Source organism: Copadichromis virginalis, linkage group LG2 (assembly GCF_057382275.1).
Source record: "Copadichromis virginalis isolate Kocher_CV1m ecotype Utaka linkage group LG2, C_Virginalis_male_GT1.1, whole genome shotgun sequence".
In the NCBI taxonomy this organism is placed as follows: domain Eukaryota; kingdom Metazoa; phylum Chordata; class Actinopteri; order Cichliformes; family Cichlidae; genus Copadichromis; species Copadichromis virginalis.
This window is the reverse complement of record NC_140619.1, coordinates 22,828,010-22,842,185: the sequence shown is the minus strand read 5'-3', so window position 1 is coordinate 22,842,185 and position 14,176 is coordinate 22,828,010. Positions and strand designations below refer to the sequence as shown.

Below are 14,176 nucleotides of genomic sequence, written 5' to 3'. Positions count from 1 at the left end.
AAGTCTTTAAGAGTTTAATGTTTTATATTTGTTTCAATCATCATTCCAGCATTCAGGGAATGATAAACACAAAACGTATTCACATTTATCATCATTAATCAATTTGAAAATACTACAAATACAAAAGCTGCACAGATGTTTGAAACTGATACAGACTGTGTTCAGGAATCGGAGAACTTGCCATTCCTCCTGCTCCCTAGTATGTATATTTAAATAATACGAAAAAAAAAAGTAGAAATGTCCAGGTAACTCATTTTCATGGTGTGGATGCAGAACTGGTGTCTCCGACTCCCTCGCTGTCCCTCGTGCCAAACGGCGTTCATTCCATGGGTTGCTCTTGTCTTTCTTTGAACTCGTTAACTCTTGCCTGGAACAAATTTAAAGAACGTCCACGTCAGAGGTGGATTTCAGGCAGCATGTGGGAGTGTCACATTTAATTAAAGTCAGCTGACTGTCCTTTCACTTAAAATTACTGTTTGCTAGAACGCCCAGGGTTTCTTTCTCTGTCCTGTTACGTGCATGGAAATTCAGGTTGGCTTCTTGTTGCTTTCCCCAGTTTAGAAATGAGAGCACCAGGTCAGCTTCTAGCAGGACTCCTGTGATGGGAAGAGACCCTGGGGTAGGAAGAAATTGTTGGCAGCTGCTAACGCTTGGTTTGAATATTCTGCTCTCTATATTTTGCACTGTGATAAAGGAACTCCCAGAGATCATTCATAAAAGTCTTTGAGGTCCCACCTCTTACGTGCAATCTGTGCTCTCTTTGTAAATACCACTGTGCATTTTTTAACGCCAAAACCAATTTGCGTGGGCGTTAGTAAATCTTTTATGTTGTGTGGAGGAACAAAGAACATATGAAAACAAATGGAAAGAAAAAAAACAACCACGTTTTCAGAACTTCAACTTGTCCAGTCTCATGGAAACCAGACAAGTTGGTGTTCAGCATGCATGAAGTTGACAGTGTTGCTGCATTTGTTTCAACAGGTAGCCAAAAAGGTCAAGCTGAAACTTCCACAGCTCAACAACCAATAACCAGCTTCCATCCATCAATTTTCACAACCTTTTGTCCAATGCAGGGTTGTGGAGGGAGTGGAGCCTATCCCAGCTATACCCTGAAACGTAGGGTAGACTCTGGCAGGTTAGCAGGCTATTGTAGAGCCAATACGAAGACATAAAGAACAATTTACAGTGACATTCACACAAATTTAGAATCCCTAAGTGGCCTAATATGCATGTTTTTGGACTCTGGAGGAACCCATGCAAACTCCACGAAGAAAAGCCAGTTCACTATCAGCGGGGTCAGACCCAGGACCTCGCTGCTGTGAGGGGACAGCGCTAATCACTGCACCGCTGCCCTATCAGTCCAGTACTGTCCACTCTAATTACCTTTAATGGTTTAACCTCCCAAGACCCGAACTCTTCCACGGCATGCATTTTTGATTTCTCTTTGATATTTGGGCTGATTGGGGCCAGATGAATGTAAAAACAAAGAATTGCCAGATTTTTTTTTTTACCTGATTTTTGTTTCTAAAAAAATGAGATCCACATATGAGGATATTCGTTTAAAATTTCGATAGGACAGTAGCAGTATAATGTCCTCATAAGTGGATATCAGGCCCTTGTTGAGCAAAATTGAGTATTTTGGTCTAAATAACCCAAAATGTGATGTCCACATATGTGGACGCCAGGTCCTAGGAGGATAATTTAGGTCTCTGTGTTCTGACCAATCACTGGCAGGCACATTCAGCGACAGCTTCAGTGTATAGTAGCAGGAGCAGCTCCACCCAGATCGAGCTGGACATGAAGCCTCCTCTCTCATCAAAATGGAAAAAAAGAAATGATTCCATAACTGTGGAATTTACTGCTCATGACACAAGGCCTCAAGCACTTATTCCTCAGTCATTTATGTGCTCGAATCACAAGTCGATAGAAGTTCAATTTTCAGAAATCATATGAGTATAGGCAGGTGCATGCTTGTTTATAATGAAATTAGACTAATAAAGCTAGCGAGGAGATTGCTCTCAAGGCACTGTGGCTGATTTAGTTAATCAGGAGATAACATGCAGACATGACCGTAGGCTAGGATTTCTGCAAGATTCCAGCTCTGTCATCAATTAAGGGAAATTTAGGATGCGTAAATGATGATTGACTGGATCATGTCGAATGACATCTCCATTCGTGTTTTACGAGATAATCGCTGTGGTCCAAAGGGACCGTGCATTTATACTTGAGCCGTCACAATAGGGAAAACAAGTTATCTGCCCTCCACTGATGATGGCTTTTTCCCCCCATTCCCCACGCACACGCTTAAATTAGAGCTGATTAAACCAATTCTGACCAGCTGTGCTGAAACCACAAACTCAGACTTTCCTGTCTCAGAGTAAAGAGTTCAAGGTGATTCTCAGAGTTTATCAAACCTGTTTTCTGGAACGCACCCCGGGTCATTTTTCTATGTAAGACACATGTTGTGTACAGAACAGTCACACATGCTTACCTGAAATGTGTTGAGAACATGTTGACAAACATCGCTGAGCTCGTTCAGGCCTCTCCGCAGCGGCTCTGCGGCTGGAATTCCCCCTGAAGCAGATAGCAGATACTTCTGACGAAAACCACCACCGACAGCACAAACAGAGCAAAAACAACCGCAGAAGATGTAGGCACTCTGTTAGCCACTCGTCTCTGGGTTTCATTTAGCGCTGTGAGTCATCGTGCGCCCATGATGAGCACAAAAGCGGACGCTCTACACAAATTTATTATTGACAAGGGTCACCAGCGCTGTTAAGAGATGAGAAGCACGCATCAACCACATTTGCAACGTGGGATCGTTTTGTCTTGCTCAATTTGATATTTCAAGTGTCGAAACAAACGCCACACCTGCAAGCGATGCATCGTGAGCGCTACAGAGAAACTCTGCCAACGAACTGACTGCACCCTCACCGACGATGGCTTGTAGGCACGCTACGCGCTCTGGTCGGCATCTCGATGGGGAAAGATTCATTCTGCTGTAGAAATAACGAGCCCAAACACGCCTCGAAGCTTTGCGAGAACTACTCGAGGGCCAAAGAAAACCAAGGAATCCTGGACATTTCCCCCACAGTCACATGACCTGATCCTTGTAGGATATTTACCATATGGGGGACTGACTGTGCTGTTCCTTATTTCCTGTTATATATACTTTTACAGTGGTGGATACTCCTGTTGTAAATAATGAGGTCCATGTATGTACCAGCAATCGCTGTAAGCCAAAAGTTGTTTTGTGCTCCTGAGTCTTTGACAGGTTTTCTCAGGTGCACAGCTCTTGTTATGAGCTTAAAAAACTCTCCTCGTTTAATTCTTTTGTTTGCAATGGCCGGCCAATCAGAAGAAAGCTAAAGGTAGGTGTGCCTTAAAGGAAGAAGAGCTAAAAAAATAAAATAAAAGCTTGTTTCAGAGTTGCACACAGTTGAGAAAATAATCATTTGATGACCTGCTGGGATTATTACGTTTGTTCACTTCCAAAGAAATAAACAGTCTCTAATTTTATCGTAGTTTTATCTTAATGAAGATACTGAAGACACACATTACAGCCATGTTATAAATGGATTTGTGTAATAAGTCTTTGATCTGGGCTGTTCTGAGTGTTTCGCCCACATCTATGATTAAAAAAAGACCTTAAATAGAAACGTAGGAGATAGGAGCACCTGTGTGAAGAAAATAGCAGTTTTTCAACAAACAGATTGATAACACAACAGCGATCCTATTTTACATGGCAGCAATACCTGCAACAAGCAGGACTGAGTCTAAAGTCTACACCATATTTATTTCAGGGCTTTAGTAACATTATTTTGTAGAATTAGATTAATCTAAAAGTATATTATACTTGCCTTCAGCAACCTGCCCGATTTAAACATCATATCAGACCAAGTTAACAGTTCATCTGCATATTTTAATGTAAGTTCTGTGGCTTTAATGTAGATGTTTGATGTTTAAAACATGGATGGGAGCAGCTACAAAGTTCCCTTTTCTTCACGGAAACAAACGTTTCTGTTTCATACGTTAAAAAGAGCCAACTTTCACTTCGCCTGAGCTCAGCATTTAGGTAACAGCTCTGCCTCTTCGTTCTTCACCGTGCTCTTCTGTGGCGCCACAATAAACAGGGACAACTTTGTGCAACAGTTTTTATTGATACAGTATGTGCGCTCTTATCACTGGTCATCTGTTTTTAGTCGGTGAAACGCTCGTGTTTACACTGTGACATGTGATCGTTACAGAATTGCACATTAAACGAAGCATTGAAGTAAACAAAACAGGGTTGTTGTTTTTTTTAGAATCTAGTTACTCGATGAATCGTTGAAGCCCTAAAACGCTGTCACAGAGACTGCTGACATGCTCGCGTGTCCTCATTCCAGTCACACGTACTCACTTGTTCACCAGCACACTTAAACATGCAGACACACACACAAACTAAATCTAGCTCATCCAGGTGATACAACACTGTCAGAACTCTTCCTGCTAATCTACGAGAGCCAGTGTGTAATTTTTGACAGATATAGTACGCACTTAAACTACTAAAAGCAATGAGCAGTTCGTGGCTCAAGAGTTGGGAGTTCGCCTTGTAATCGAAAGGTTGCCGGTTTGAGCCCCAGCTCGGACAGTCTCGGTCGTTGTGTCCTTGGGCAAGACACTTCACCCGTTGCCTACTGGTGGTGGTCAGAGGGCCCGGTGGCGCCAGTGTCCGGCAGCCTCGCCTCTGTCAGTGCGCCCCAGGGTGGCTGTGGCTACAATGTAGCTGCCATCACCAGTGTGTGAATGTGTGTGTGAATGGGTGGATGACTGGATGTGTAAAGCGCTTTGGGGTCCTTAGGGACTAGTAAAGCGCTATACAAATACAGACCATTTACCATTAAAACACCTGTGTTTTAAAGAGAGACAAATCACATGCTTCCTTTTGATGACACTGTCATAAAATAAAATGTTTATCATATTATTATCTATGAGCTGGAAAGCGAGGAAAGTCCCTTCCAGTTAGAGTCTTACTACAGATAACAGCCGTCAAGCTTCACTCATACCCTTTGTACGTCAAATAAGCCACATGTGTAGGATGTGACTTCAAAGATACAAAAGAAAACATTTAAAAATGTTTATTTATTTTTATCTGATTCCTTTGATTAATAAATGGATTAAACAAAGGAATACTCGGCTACTAAAATAATGGTTAGCTGCAAGTCCTAATTTGACTCGGTACAACCCAGCCATAATTCTGGCTGCAATCAATTACAGACGTCTTGATCTTAATACGTGTATAAAACACATATATTTTCAATTTTTTCCATTGCAACCTCCTCAAGAACAAGCTTGGTGAGAAGGTGCAGTTATTCACAAATGGAGAATATAAAATGACCATCAATCGCCCTCAGTTTGAATCTCCGTGCAAGATCTTACCTCATGGGTGAGGGAAAAAAAGACGGTGGATAAGCCCCAAACTAAAGCTTCTCAATGACCTTATGGCAGCTGGGATCACAAACCCCAAGTACACCACTGGTAACACACTATGTAGTCACAGATTGAAATCTTGCAGCACCCACAAGCTCTCCCTGCTCAAGAAGGCCTGTCTTAAGTTTGCCAGTGAACATTTAAATGATTCAGAGAAGGTTTGGGAGAAACGCCTGCGTTCAGATGAAACAAACATCTAACTCTCTGGCTTCACCAACTCTACCTGATGTGTTTTAAAAGAAGAGAAATGCTGAGTTTGACCCAAAGAACACCATCCGCACAGTCAAGCATGGAGGTGGAAAAACTATGATTTGGGGCTGTTTTTCTGGTAAAGGTACAGGACGACTTCACTGCAATGAGTGGCCAGAGGGCGAAGCTATGTACCATAAAATTCTGGCCTAGAACCTCCCTCCCTCAGCCAGAACACCAGCAAATCAACCCACAACTTTCATGTAATGCATTCTTTTCTGGATGTTTGGTTGATATTCTGTCTCTTTCCATTTAAATAAAGCTGCCATAAAATTAGAGACAGTTTATTTGTTTGTTAAAAAGTTTGTATATTCAGCTGGAGACCTAATAATTACTCCCCCCCGTATACGTTTGCCAAAATCTGGAATAGAAATAGTAAAAGTGGGAACTAATACATGGACAGCTTTACATAAAATCACATTAAAACATGAATAGAACACCTGATTGAAAAAGTCAAAGGAAAAACTGAACTGAGGCCTGGTTAAAAGAATATTTCCCTTTTTCTTATGCTAAACTAAATATACAGCAACACAAAACCGGGATATAGGAAATGAATGTTCGTCATGAGCAACTGTGCAAGTGCACAAAAAACGGAAACAATTCAGGGTTGTGTCATTGATCGTTAACTGAATATGCTTTTGTTGGCTGCTGTTGAAACCAAGCTGTCAATTTTTTATGTCGCTGCGCTTGACTATCTTGTTTTGATAATCTAAGCGATTAACCAAAAAAAGATGTGGCATTAAAAAACAAACGAAAAGAATGCTGCGGCCCTCCTGGCCCCCTCAACTGACACAGATGACCTCAATCCAGCGTTGTGATTGCGGTCTTGGTGGAGAAATTTAACAACCAAAATAAATACAGATCATTTCAAAGGGCGATCTGATGGCCGAAAGCGCAGTGAAAAAGAGGGGGAATATTTTTTTATTTCTCCTTGTGCCTTGAAGGTAATCGGGTCTAGCTGTATTGAAGCCGTGAAGGAAAAAAAAGAAACCTCCAGGCAACCAGAAACTTGGTTCAACAACAAAAACAAGCTGTTTTCTCAGTCTCGCCGAGTCCTTTCATGTGACAGGGCTGCTCTTATCCTTTGTGAAAGCGGATGACAGATTTTTTTTTTTTGGCAACGGTGCAAGTGATTATTGCTCTCAAAATTAGGGTGCGTGTGTTATTATTTGCAGTATATCGTGATCAGCCTTTTTACCTTGCAACGCTGCCTGAAAACCTTTATTACCAATAAACACAGCCATACGGAGCCGTGTGTATTAACAGAGACGTCTCTCACCTCGTGTCTGAATGCGAAAGTTGATCTTGCTCTCTGACGGATGGGTGATGGTGTAGCCGCAAAACTCCACATCCGCGCTGGCAAAAGAGAAAAGTGGGAAAATGAAGCGGAGGTTTGCGAGCATTCTCAGAGTTCTGCTTAAAAAAAAAAAGACTGGTAATGACTATATTTTTTTAGATTAGCAGACCCTCTCCTGGCAGGATGACAAGAGAGCCCCAAAAACAGGGAAGAGGAGAAATCACATTCCTTTTGATAACACTGTCATAAAATAAAATGATTATCTTATTATTGTCTATGAGCTGGAAAGCAAGGAAAGTCCCTTCTAGCTGGAGTCTTACTACAGATAACAGCCGTCAAGCTTCAGTTTGAATGTCAAATAAGCCACATGTGTGGGAAGCGATTTGAAATATAAAAAGAAAAAAAGAAAACACGACGGTGACCATGCTGAGTTCAAAGGGGGAAAAAACCAACACAAAAACGCTCACTTCTTCATGATCATGTATCTGAGGGAGTTCCCTAACGTATGGTCCTCGTCGTGCAGCACAAAAGTCACACAGCCCTCATCTGCCCCGTCGGCCTGGACCTAGAACGCAAAAAAAGTCCATTCTTAAAACATCGCACAGCCAACATGGAAGAGAAACATTACACCAGCTTCCTCCTCTGAGATTAGTGAGTGGGCGAGCCGCTCACGCTCATTATGCACTTCCAAAATATTCAAAACATACAGAGTTACAGATGCAAATAGAAGCAGACACTGATTGCATGCACAGTTGGGTCCAAGAGTATTTGAGAAAGGACATGATTTTATTTGATTTTTTTGCCTCTGTACGCCAGCACAGTGGATGTGAAATCTAAGAGAAAAAGAAAAATCAAGATGTGACTTGGAGCTTTAATTCAAGTGTTTTAACAACAAAAGTGGACCTACTGTGCACATTTCCAGCTCCATATTTTGCTCATTGGACTCTTTGTTTGGGTCACAGTAAATGTTCTTATTTTTAAACTCAGGCCTCATAAACTTTATCAAACATCTAAAACACACAATGTTACCCCATTCCTCCTTCTTTTAGGCCAGCCTTCATCTGATTGGCCACCATTCACAAAGTGAAGATCTGCACTGGAGCAGCTAGAGCGTATTTAAAGTGCCTGACTTGACCATGTTAGGGATATCCACTCTCAACAGGAGAAACAATAGTTTGCTGTTTAGAGTAAGCCGGAACTTTTTAGCTCTTAAGAGTCTTTTTTTTTAATAACTTCATTATTTTCAAGTTTTTGCTTTCTTTATGGAAAACCATCAAAGAATTGCAGCCATTTTTACACGACAACCCACATTTTTACAGCTGCGAAGGCATGCAGGCCTTCACTGCGGCCGTCTTTAGCTGCTGTTTGTTTGTGACTCTCTCTGCTTTCAGTTTTGTCTTCATCAGTAACTGAAAACCATGCTCTGCTGGGCTGAGCTCTGATTTGACCATTCAGGAATATTTCATGTCTTTGCTTTAGGAAACTCTTGGATTCCTTTCCGTCTGCGGATAAGACGGTGCACTGAAAGCACCGTCTTATCAGTTCTAAAGCACTTTGGCTGAATCTGAGCAGAGAGTACTCCCTGTACGCTTCACAGTACATCCTGCTCCTTCTATCAGCACTCACATCATCAATAAAAACCAATGATCCAGTTATACCGGCATCCACACATGCCCATGCAACAACACTGTCTTCACCAAAGATGATGAGGTACTTCGCCTCTTATCATATTATCCCCTTCCAAGGTAGTTAAAGCAATACTTTTAACCCCCACTTGAATTAAACCTGAAGCTTCATATTTCATTCTTAATTGGCATCTTTATTTCACATCATCTGAGGTAGGAAAATTAAGAAAAATACATCACTTTCCAAATACTTATGGCGTTTATCTTCATAGGACATGAACACTGTTTAACTACTGCCCCCTAGTGGAGATACTGTTAGGTACCCGTGGACTGAGACAAATCCGCATCTAAATTAAACAAGTAGGTACCCTCATGTTCCAAATTACTGTTTGTCTCCGGTGCTGGTAATGCTTCAAAAAGACAGATTTTAGCGTATACTTAAGTTAGATTAACGCCGTGTAAGTTTATTTACTGCTAGTCACTAGCTACCCACGTGAGGAGCACACAGGCGGTCAAATCGCTGTCATTTGCTTCTTTAGTTAATCGATCCGACCTGGAGAAAATAAAGACGAACCCATCCAACCGCGCACACCATCAAACCACACACGATTTTCGCTTTTTACCATTTCTAGTACTGCTTTCTTTTCTCCTTCCCCGGCCATGCTTCACTTTCCCACTGCATCCGTCAACAGAGTAAGGTTTAGTTCTGTGCTCTTTAGCCCTGAATCTAGTTTGACAGGCAAAGGAAAGTTCAATACGACTGGAATTTACCTCAATGTTTTGGTAACATATGTATGATTGTAGCCATAAATGATCAAATTATCAGATAATTTTCATTTAAAGTGACGCAGCTCTGTGGTTGGTAGAATATTTGTCAAACGCGTCGTTTGGCTACTCTGCAGCGTGATTATGGCTTAAATTTTATATTATTGTTGTGCCTGGATGCTTAATAACATAACATGTTTACTTAAACAAATAGTTATTTTTAATACTTACTGTTAGGTATTTTAGTACCATGGGAGCATTTACTGGATATTGTTTTATAGTGACATTATGCAGGAAAACTCTGTCATTCAACAAGGTTGAAATACCACAGAGATCACTCCCTCAGCTACATTAGTTTCTTAATCTTTTAGACGCCTGTTGAAGGCCAAATGGTTTGTTTCAGATTTCACTAATGTAAGAACTCTTCGTTTTGTGCCTTGAAAATATGTCGCTGAGATAATCACAATTGTAGCTGAACTAATAAACTACACAAAGGATGCTTCTTCACCCAAGGGCAGGAAGACGCTCCCTTATCTTGGTCTGTACTGGTTTAAACTGATAAATCTGCTGTTTCATGAATTTTACCCTCTATATAAACTGTTGTACTTGTGAATAAAGTTGAGTCACTTTGGGAAGACAATCTAAAGCAGTCTCTGTTTTCTTGTTCTCCCAAGCTGCTCCCGAGCTGCTCGTACTAACACGCTGAATGGCATGCTTGAATATTACTTGAGAATATATTTGACTGTGTTACAGACTAAGGGACATTCTCTGCTGATAGGTGAAGGTACATTCTCTGCTGATAGACGTCCACGCCTCGGAGGAAGCCGATCCACGGAGTAGGCCCTGGAAACAGTTTCCTTCACTTACCTAATAAATATTTATTTTAATAAAAGCTAACCTGTTCAGCAATTAACAATGGTAAGTTTTGTCACATCTCTAGCTGCAGGGGAAAGCGTTATCCTAGCGTTCAAGTCGCCTGGAAGACTGTAACAGGGGCAAAATTCGCGGCCCTTCTATAACAAGTTGTTTATACGAAGACGTGACGACGGAACTACGTAATATGTAACTGGGGGTAAAAAAAAAATGTAGTTCCAAAAGGGAAACAACGACGTTAAGCACATAGAGCCTGAAATGCGGTAGGAACTACACTCCCCAGCACGCGCTTGAATGTGTTTCCTGTGTGGACGATTTGCGAAGCAGGCAGAAGTCACTCGAAAAGGATTAGCAAACTAGCAACTGAAACGTCTTTAAATGTGGGAATTTTGCGCTAAATGAGCCACTTTAATCGTCGTTGAGACATCCAGGTACTGAATATGATGTTATGTGACTATTACGTACGTTAGCTCAGTAGCTAAAAACAACCGACATGGCGTCAAGTGGCTAACTACCTTTCTGACGCTAATATAGGTTTAATGGTCAACAACAGTGTTAGCTAGCTTGTTGTTTCGCAAATTTTGGTTCATCTAGTTTTAGCTGACATTTTACTCTAGCATGACAACCTGTTCATGATTGGGAATTGTCCTACGGCGTTCTAATCGCAGTATTTGCATTTCTTAGTTACACCTGTTCACATGTCATTTTATTTCCTTCTTCCTGTTATCTGTAACTATTTTTGGCTGTTTCACAAGAATTATTCTTCCCTAATCATTATCGTTTGGGTGTTTCCCCCCCCCCCCCCAGCAGTAACAACTCGCCTTCCTTGTCCTTCTACCTCCAGGGTGGTAATAAAGGTGAAAACCCAGCTGTTGCCATGGCAATCCTGTTTGCTGTGGTGGCTCGAGGAACCACTATTCTTGCCAAGCATGCATGGTGTGGGGGTAACTTCCTGGAAGTTACTGAGCAGATTTTAGCTAAAATTCCCTCAGAGAACAACAAACTGACATACAGCCATGGCAGGTAAGGGCGTGTGCGGCCTGTGTCATCCCCAGTTGGCAGTTTACATCCTGTTAGTGACAATGCCTACGGCGGTGTCATGTGATAAAAATACCACAGAGTTCATTCCTTGTAAAAACTGTAGGAAAAACAGCCCTACTGTATAAAACACCTCTCATCTAATGATTAACCCTTCTGCTTTATTTTTAGCTATCTGTTTCATTACATCTGCCATGACAGAATCATATACCTGTGCATCACGGACGACGTAAGTATATATTTGACAGTCATATAATTTTGTCGGGGTTTGGATTTGCAGTAGACCATTTGTAGATGTTATGAATGTATTTTAAGAACCTGAATTAGTATAAAAATAAATATAAACCACCCAGCCACTGTAGGAAATGGACACATGTCCTGTGTTATTGTAGAAAACCTAGCATTACTGCTGTTGCTAAAGATGAGATAGGGTTTTGAGGCAGCCACAATTTATTGTATGCAACTTCTTATAAATCTATTTGACTCTCATCTTCTAAAGGACTTTGAGAGGTCACGTGCATTCACCTTCCTCAGTGAAGTGAAGAAGCGTTTCCAGACAACATATGGCTCACGAGCACAAACAGCCCTACCTTATGCCATGAACAGCGAGTTCTCCTCTACACTGGCAGCTCAAATGGTGTGTATGATGAAAGCCTGAATGTACCAAGCAACGTTTCCTGTTACTGCACTGTGATGTCCTAATATTTCTGTGGTTTAAAAGAAGAAGAAAAAAAAAAAAAAGAAACGGAAGAAGACGTGAAGAAGTGTGACGTGTTCCTTTTCTTTGCAGAAACACCACTCAGATCCACGTGGACCCGATCGTGTCACTGAGACTCAGATGCAAGTGGACGACCTGAAGGGCATCATGGTCCGCAACATAGGTGAGCATCTCTTTAATTTCCTCATTTTGTATTTATTCATAAATAAATAAACAAACAAGGCTCTGAGATGGAAAAACATTGACTAAAACTCTAATAAACCAAGTTAGATAAAACCTGTAATGTTTGATTGGTGTGTGGTGTGACTTTAAATGAGTGAAGTGTTATATCATGAGCGACCACCTCACTTACGATGCATGATGTGCTGTGTTTAGTGAATTACTCATATGTATTGTATTATGTGTATTCACACTAAATTCACTGTTTGCATTCATGTTTTTACAGACTTGGTAGCTCAGAGAGGAGAAAAGCTGGAGCTGCTGATTGACAAGACAGAAAACCTGGTTGATGCAGTGAGTTTAACTACAACTGATTAGGCTCTGTTGCTTCTACTTATTTTCTGATGCATAACATTTGTCATTAAGTATATACTGCAACTGCAGTCTATTAAACAACAGATATTGTTACTGATTACATTTTTTTTCCTCCTCCTCCTTCAGTCAGTCACATTTAAGACCACGAGCCGTAACCTTACACGAGCCATGTGCATGAAGAACCTCAAGCTGACTCTAGTCATTGTGCTGGTTGCCCTTGTGAGTACAGACACCGAGATGATGAAAACAAGTAGTGCATTGAGCTTGGCTTCTCTGTGCCTTATTTAGTGCAGCAGTTGTGAAGGAAGTGAACTCTGTCTGTGCTCTTTTTCAGGTGGTGATTTACATTATTGTCTCTGCTGCTTGTGGAGGTCTCAACTGGCCCACGTGTGTCAAACAATGAGAAGAGAGCGGGGACAGAAGAGAGGGAGATGAAGGAAAAGGGACAAAGGGGAGAAGTGCCTGTTTAACTCTGCTTGCCAGTGGACACAGTAGAAAATACCACGTTCCTTGCTTTTTACTCCTTTGGCTTCAGAAGAGCTGGAAAACTATTTGCTCCTCCTCCTCCCACCTCCTTTCTCACCCTGACTTTGACAGTGCACATTTATATGCCTTCTGGACCTGGAGTCCCACCTCATACCCACACTAATGGACAGCAGCCACGTGGCCTAAAACTGATGTGGAACAATGGTCTTGTCTTATGTTAGTCTGGTGCATTCATCTTGTCTCATGCACTCGGTTGGCTGATGTATCAGTTACTATACTGTCCTGCACCTGCCTGTGTAATTAATCCATATAGATTTAACTACAAAGGTAGCAATGTTTGATTTGTGAGTGTCCTGTTTAATCTTGGATGCCAACAGAGTATGTGGGTAACATGTTTTAAATGTATCACGAGGGTGTAGTGTATGGGCCTCTGTTGAAGAACTTTAAACACATTGTTGACTAAACTGATGCAGTATACAGACTTTCTGATAAGTTTTATCACTTAGCACAGTTGTATCTTCTAAGGTTAATGTTGTGAAATACCCTGTATGATCATAAAAATAAATATTGTACATTTGATTGAGGAAGAATGGTTGTTTTAAAGCAAGTGTGATTTCTGCCTGTGGAGTTGAGGCTTCCCTTCACCTTTTACCTCCCTCTTTGAGGTTCAGTGTGCCCAAGTTTTCTTTCTGTTAACAAAATGCACTTTTTTTTATATTATGTTGTACATAGATTTGCTTCCTGACATCATATGGCTGATGATCATTATGTAATAATTGTACATCCTCATTTAAAATAAATACATTCTGATGGAACTGAGTGATTTGCCTCTAAACCAGGAAAGGACAAAAGGGTGTTGTGACATGTATTCATTTTAAAAAGGCTAACTGAATGTGTCGGTGTGTATTGATCCTAGGTAAATAGCACATGCACGGAATACGTTTATTTTTATTTTACAACTAATTATGTGAGAAATATGACCAACTCACCGTCGGTGTCTCCCAGAGGTCAAAGTTCATGTAAACAACTCTTCTTCAATCACTCCTCCCTGTTGATAGTTGAACTCTGGCACGGTGAAACACGTGACACCGTGAAGTTTTCCACGACGAAAATACAGTGAAA

General features: G+C 41.1%; 2 protein-coding genes across 4 annotated transcripts; one reads left to right on the top strand and one right to left on the bottom strand.

Annotated features, from left to right (window-relative positions):
* polr1d (RNA polymerase I and III subunit D) lies at positions 1-14,165 on the bottom strand. 2 transcript variants are annotated; one of them, XM_085474066.1, is made up of 5 exons: positions 14,044-14,165; positions 7,483-7,580; positions 6,998-7,074; positions 2,492-2,574; positions 1-367 (listed from the first exon to the last, which is right to left on the bottom strand). In XM_085474066.1, the coding sequence occupies exons 1-5, from the start codon at positions 14,071-14,073 to the stop codon at positions 320-322; spliced, it is 336 nt and encodes a 111-aa protein (XP_085330192.1). In that variant the 5' UTR covers positions 14,074-14,165; the 3' UTR covers positions 1-319. The 2 variants fall into 2 exon arrangements, with proteins under 2 accessions (XP_085330192.1, XP_085330185.1); XM_085474059.1 differs by lacking the exon at positions 14,044-14,165 and adding an exon at positions 9,264-9,346.
* On the top strand, positions 10,436-13,869 carry vamp7 (vesicle associated membrane protein 7). Of its 2 annotated transcripts, none has more exons than XM_085474052.1 (8): positions 10,436-10,541; positions 11,123-11,301; positions 11,488-11,545; positions 11,816-11,953; positions 12,107-12,197; positions 12,480-12,547; positions 12,695-12,787; positions 12,903-13,869. In XM_085474052.1, the coding sequence occupies exons 2-8, from the start codon at positions 11,156-11,158 to the stop codon at positions 12,969-12,971; spliced, it is 663 nt and encodes a 220-aa protein (XP_085330178.1). In that variant the 5' UTR covers positions 10,436-10,541; positions 11,123-11,155; the 3' UTR covers positions 12,972-13,869. The 2 variants fall into 2 exon arrangements, with proteins under 2 accessions (XP_085330178.1, XP_085330174.1); XM_085474048.1 differs by lacking the exon at positions 10,436-10,541 and adding an exon at positions 10,548-10,709.
* Positions 14,166-14,176: the final 11 nt, after the last annotated feature.

Excerpts from the sequence above, each read along its gene's own strand:
- polr1d (XM_085474059.1), bottom strand. The coding sequence starts at position 9,302 with ATGGCCGGGGAAGGAGAAAAGAAAGCAGTACTAGAAATG. Across the intron at positions 7,075-7,482 it reads AGATACATGATCATGAAGAA|CGCGGATGTGGAGTTTTGCG; the intron begins GTGAGCGTTTTT and ends CTCTTTTGCCAG. Across the intron at positions 368-2,491 it reads ATGTTCTCAACACATTTCAG|GCAAGAGTTAACGAGTTCAA; the intron begins GTAAGCATGTGT and ends AATTTGTTCCAG.
- vamp7 (XM_085474052.1), top strand. The coding sequence starts at position 11,156 with ATGGCAATCCTGTTTGCTGTGGTGGCTCGAGGAACCACTATTCTTGCC. Across the intron at positions 11,954-12,106 it reads CTACACTGGCAGCTCAAATG|AAACACCACTCAGATCCACG; the intron begins GTGTGTATGATG and ends TTTTCTTTGCAG. Across the intron at positions 12,788-12,902 it reads TCATTGTGCTGGTTGCCCTT|GTGGTGATTTACATTATTGT; the intron begins GTGAGTACAGAC and ends GCTCTTTTTCAG.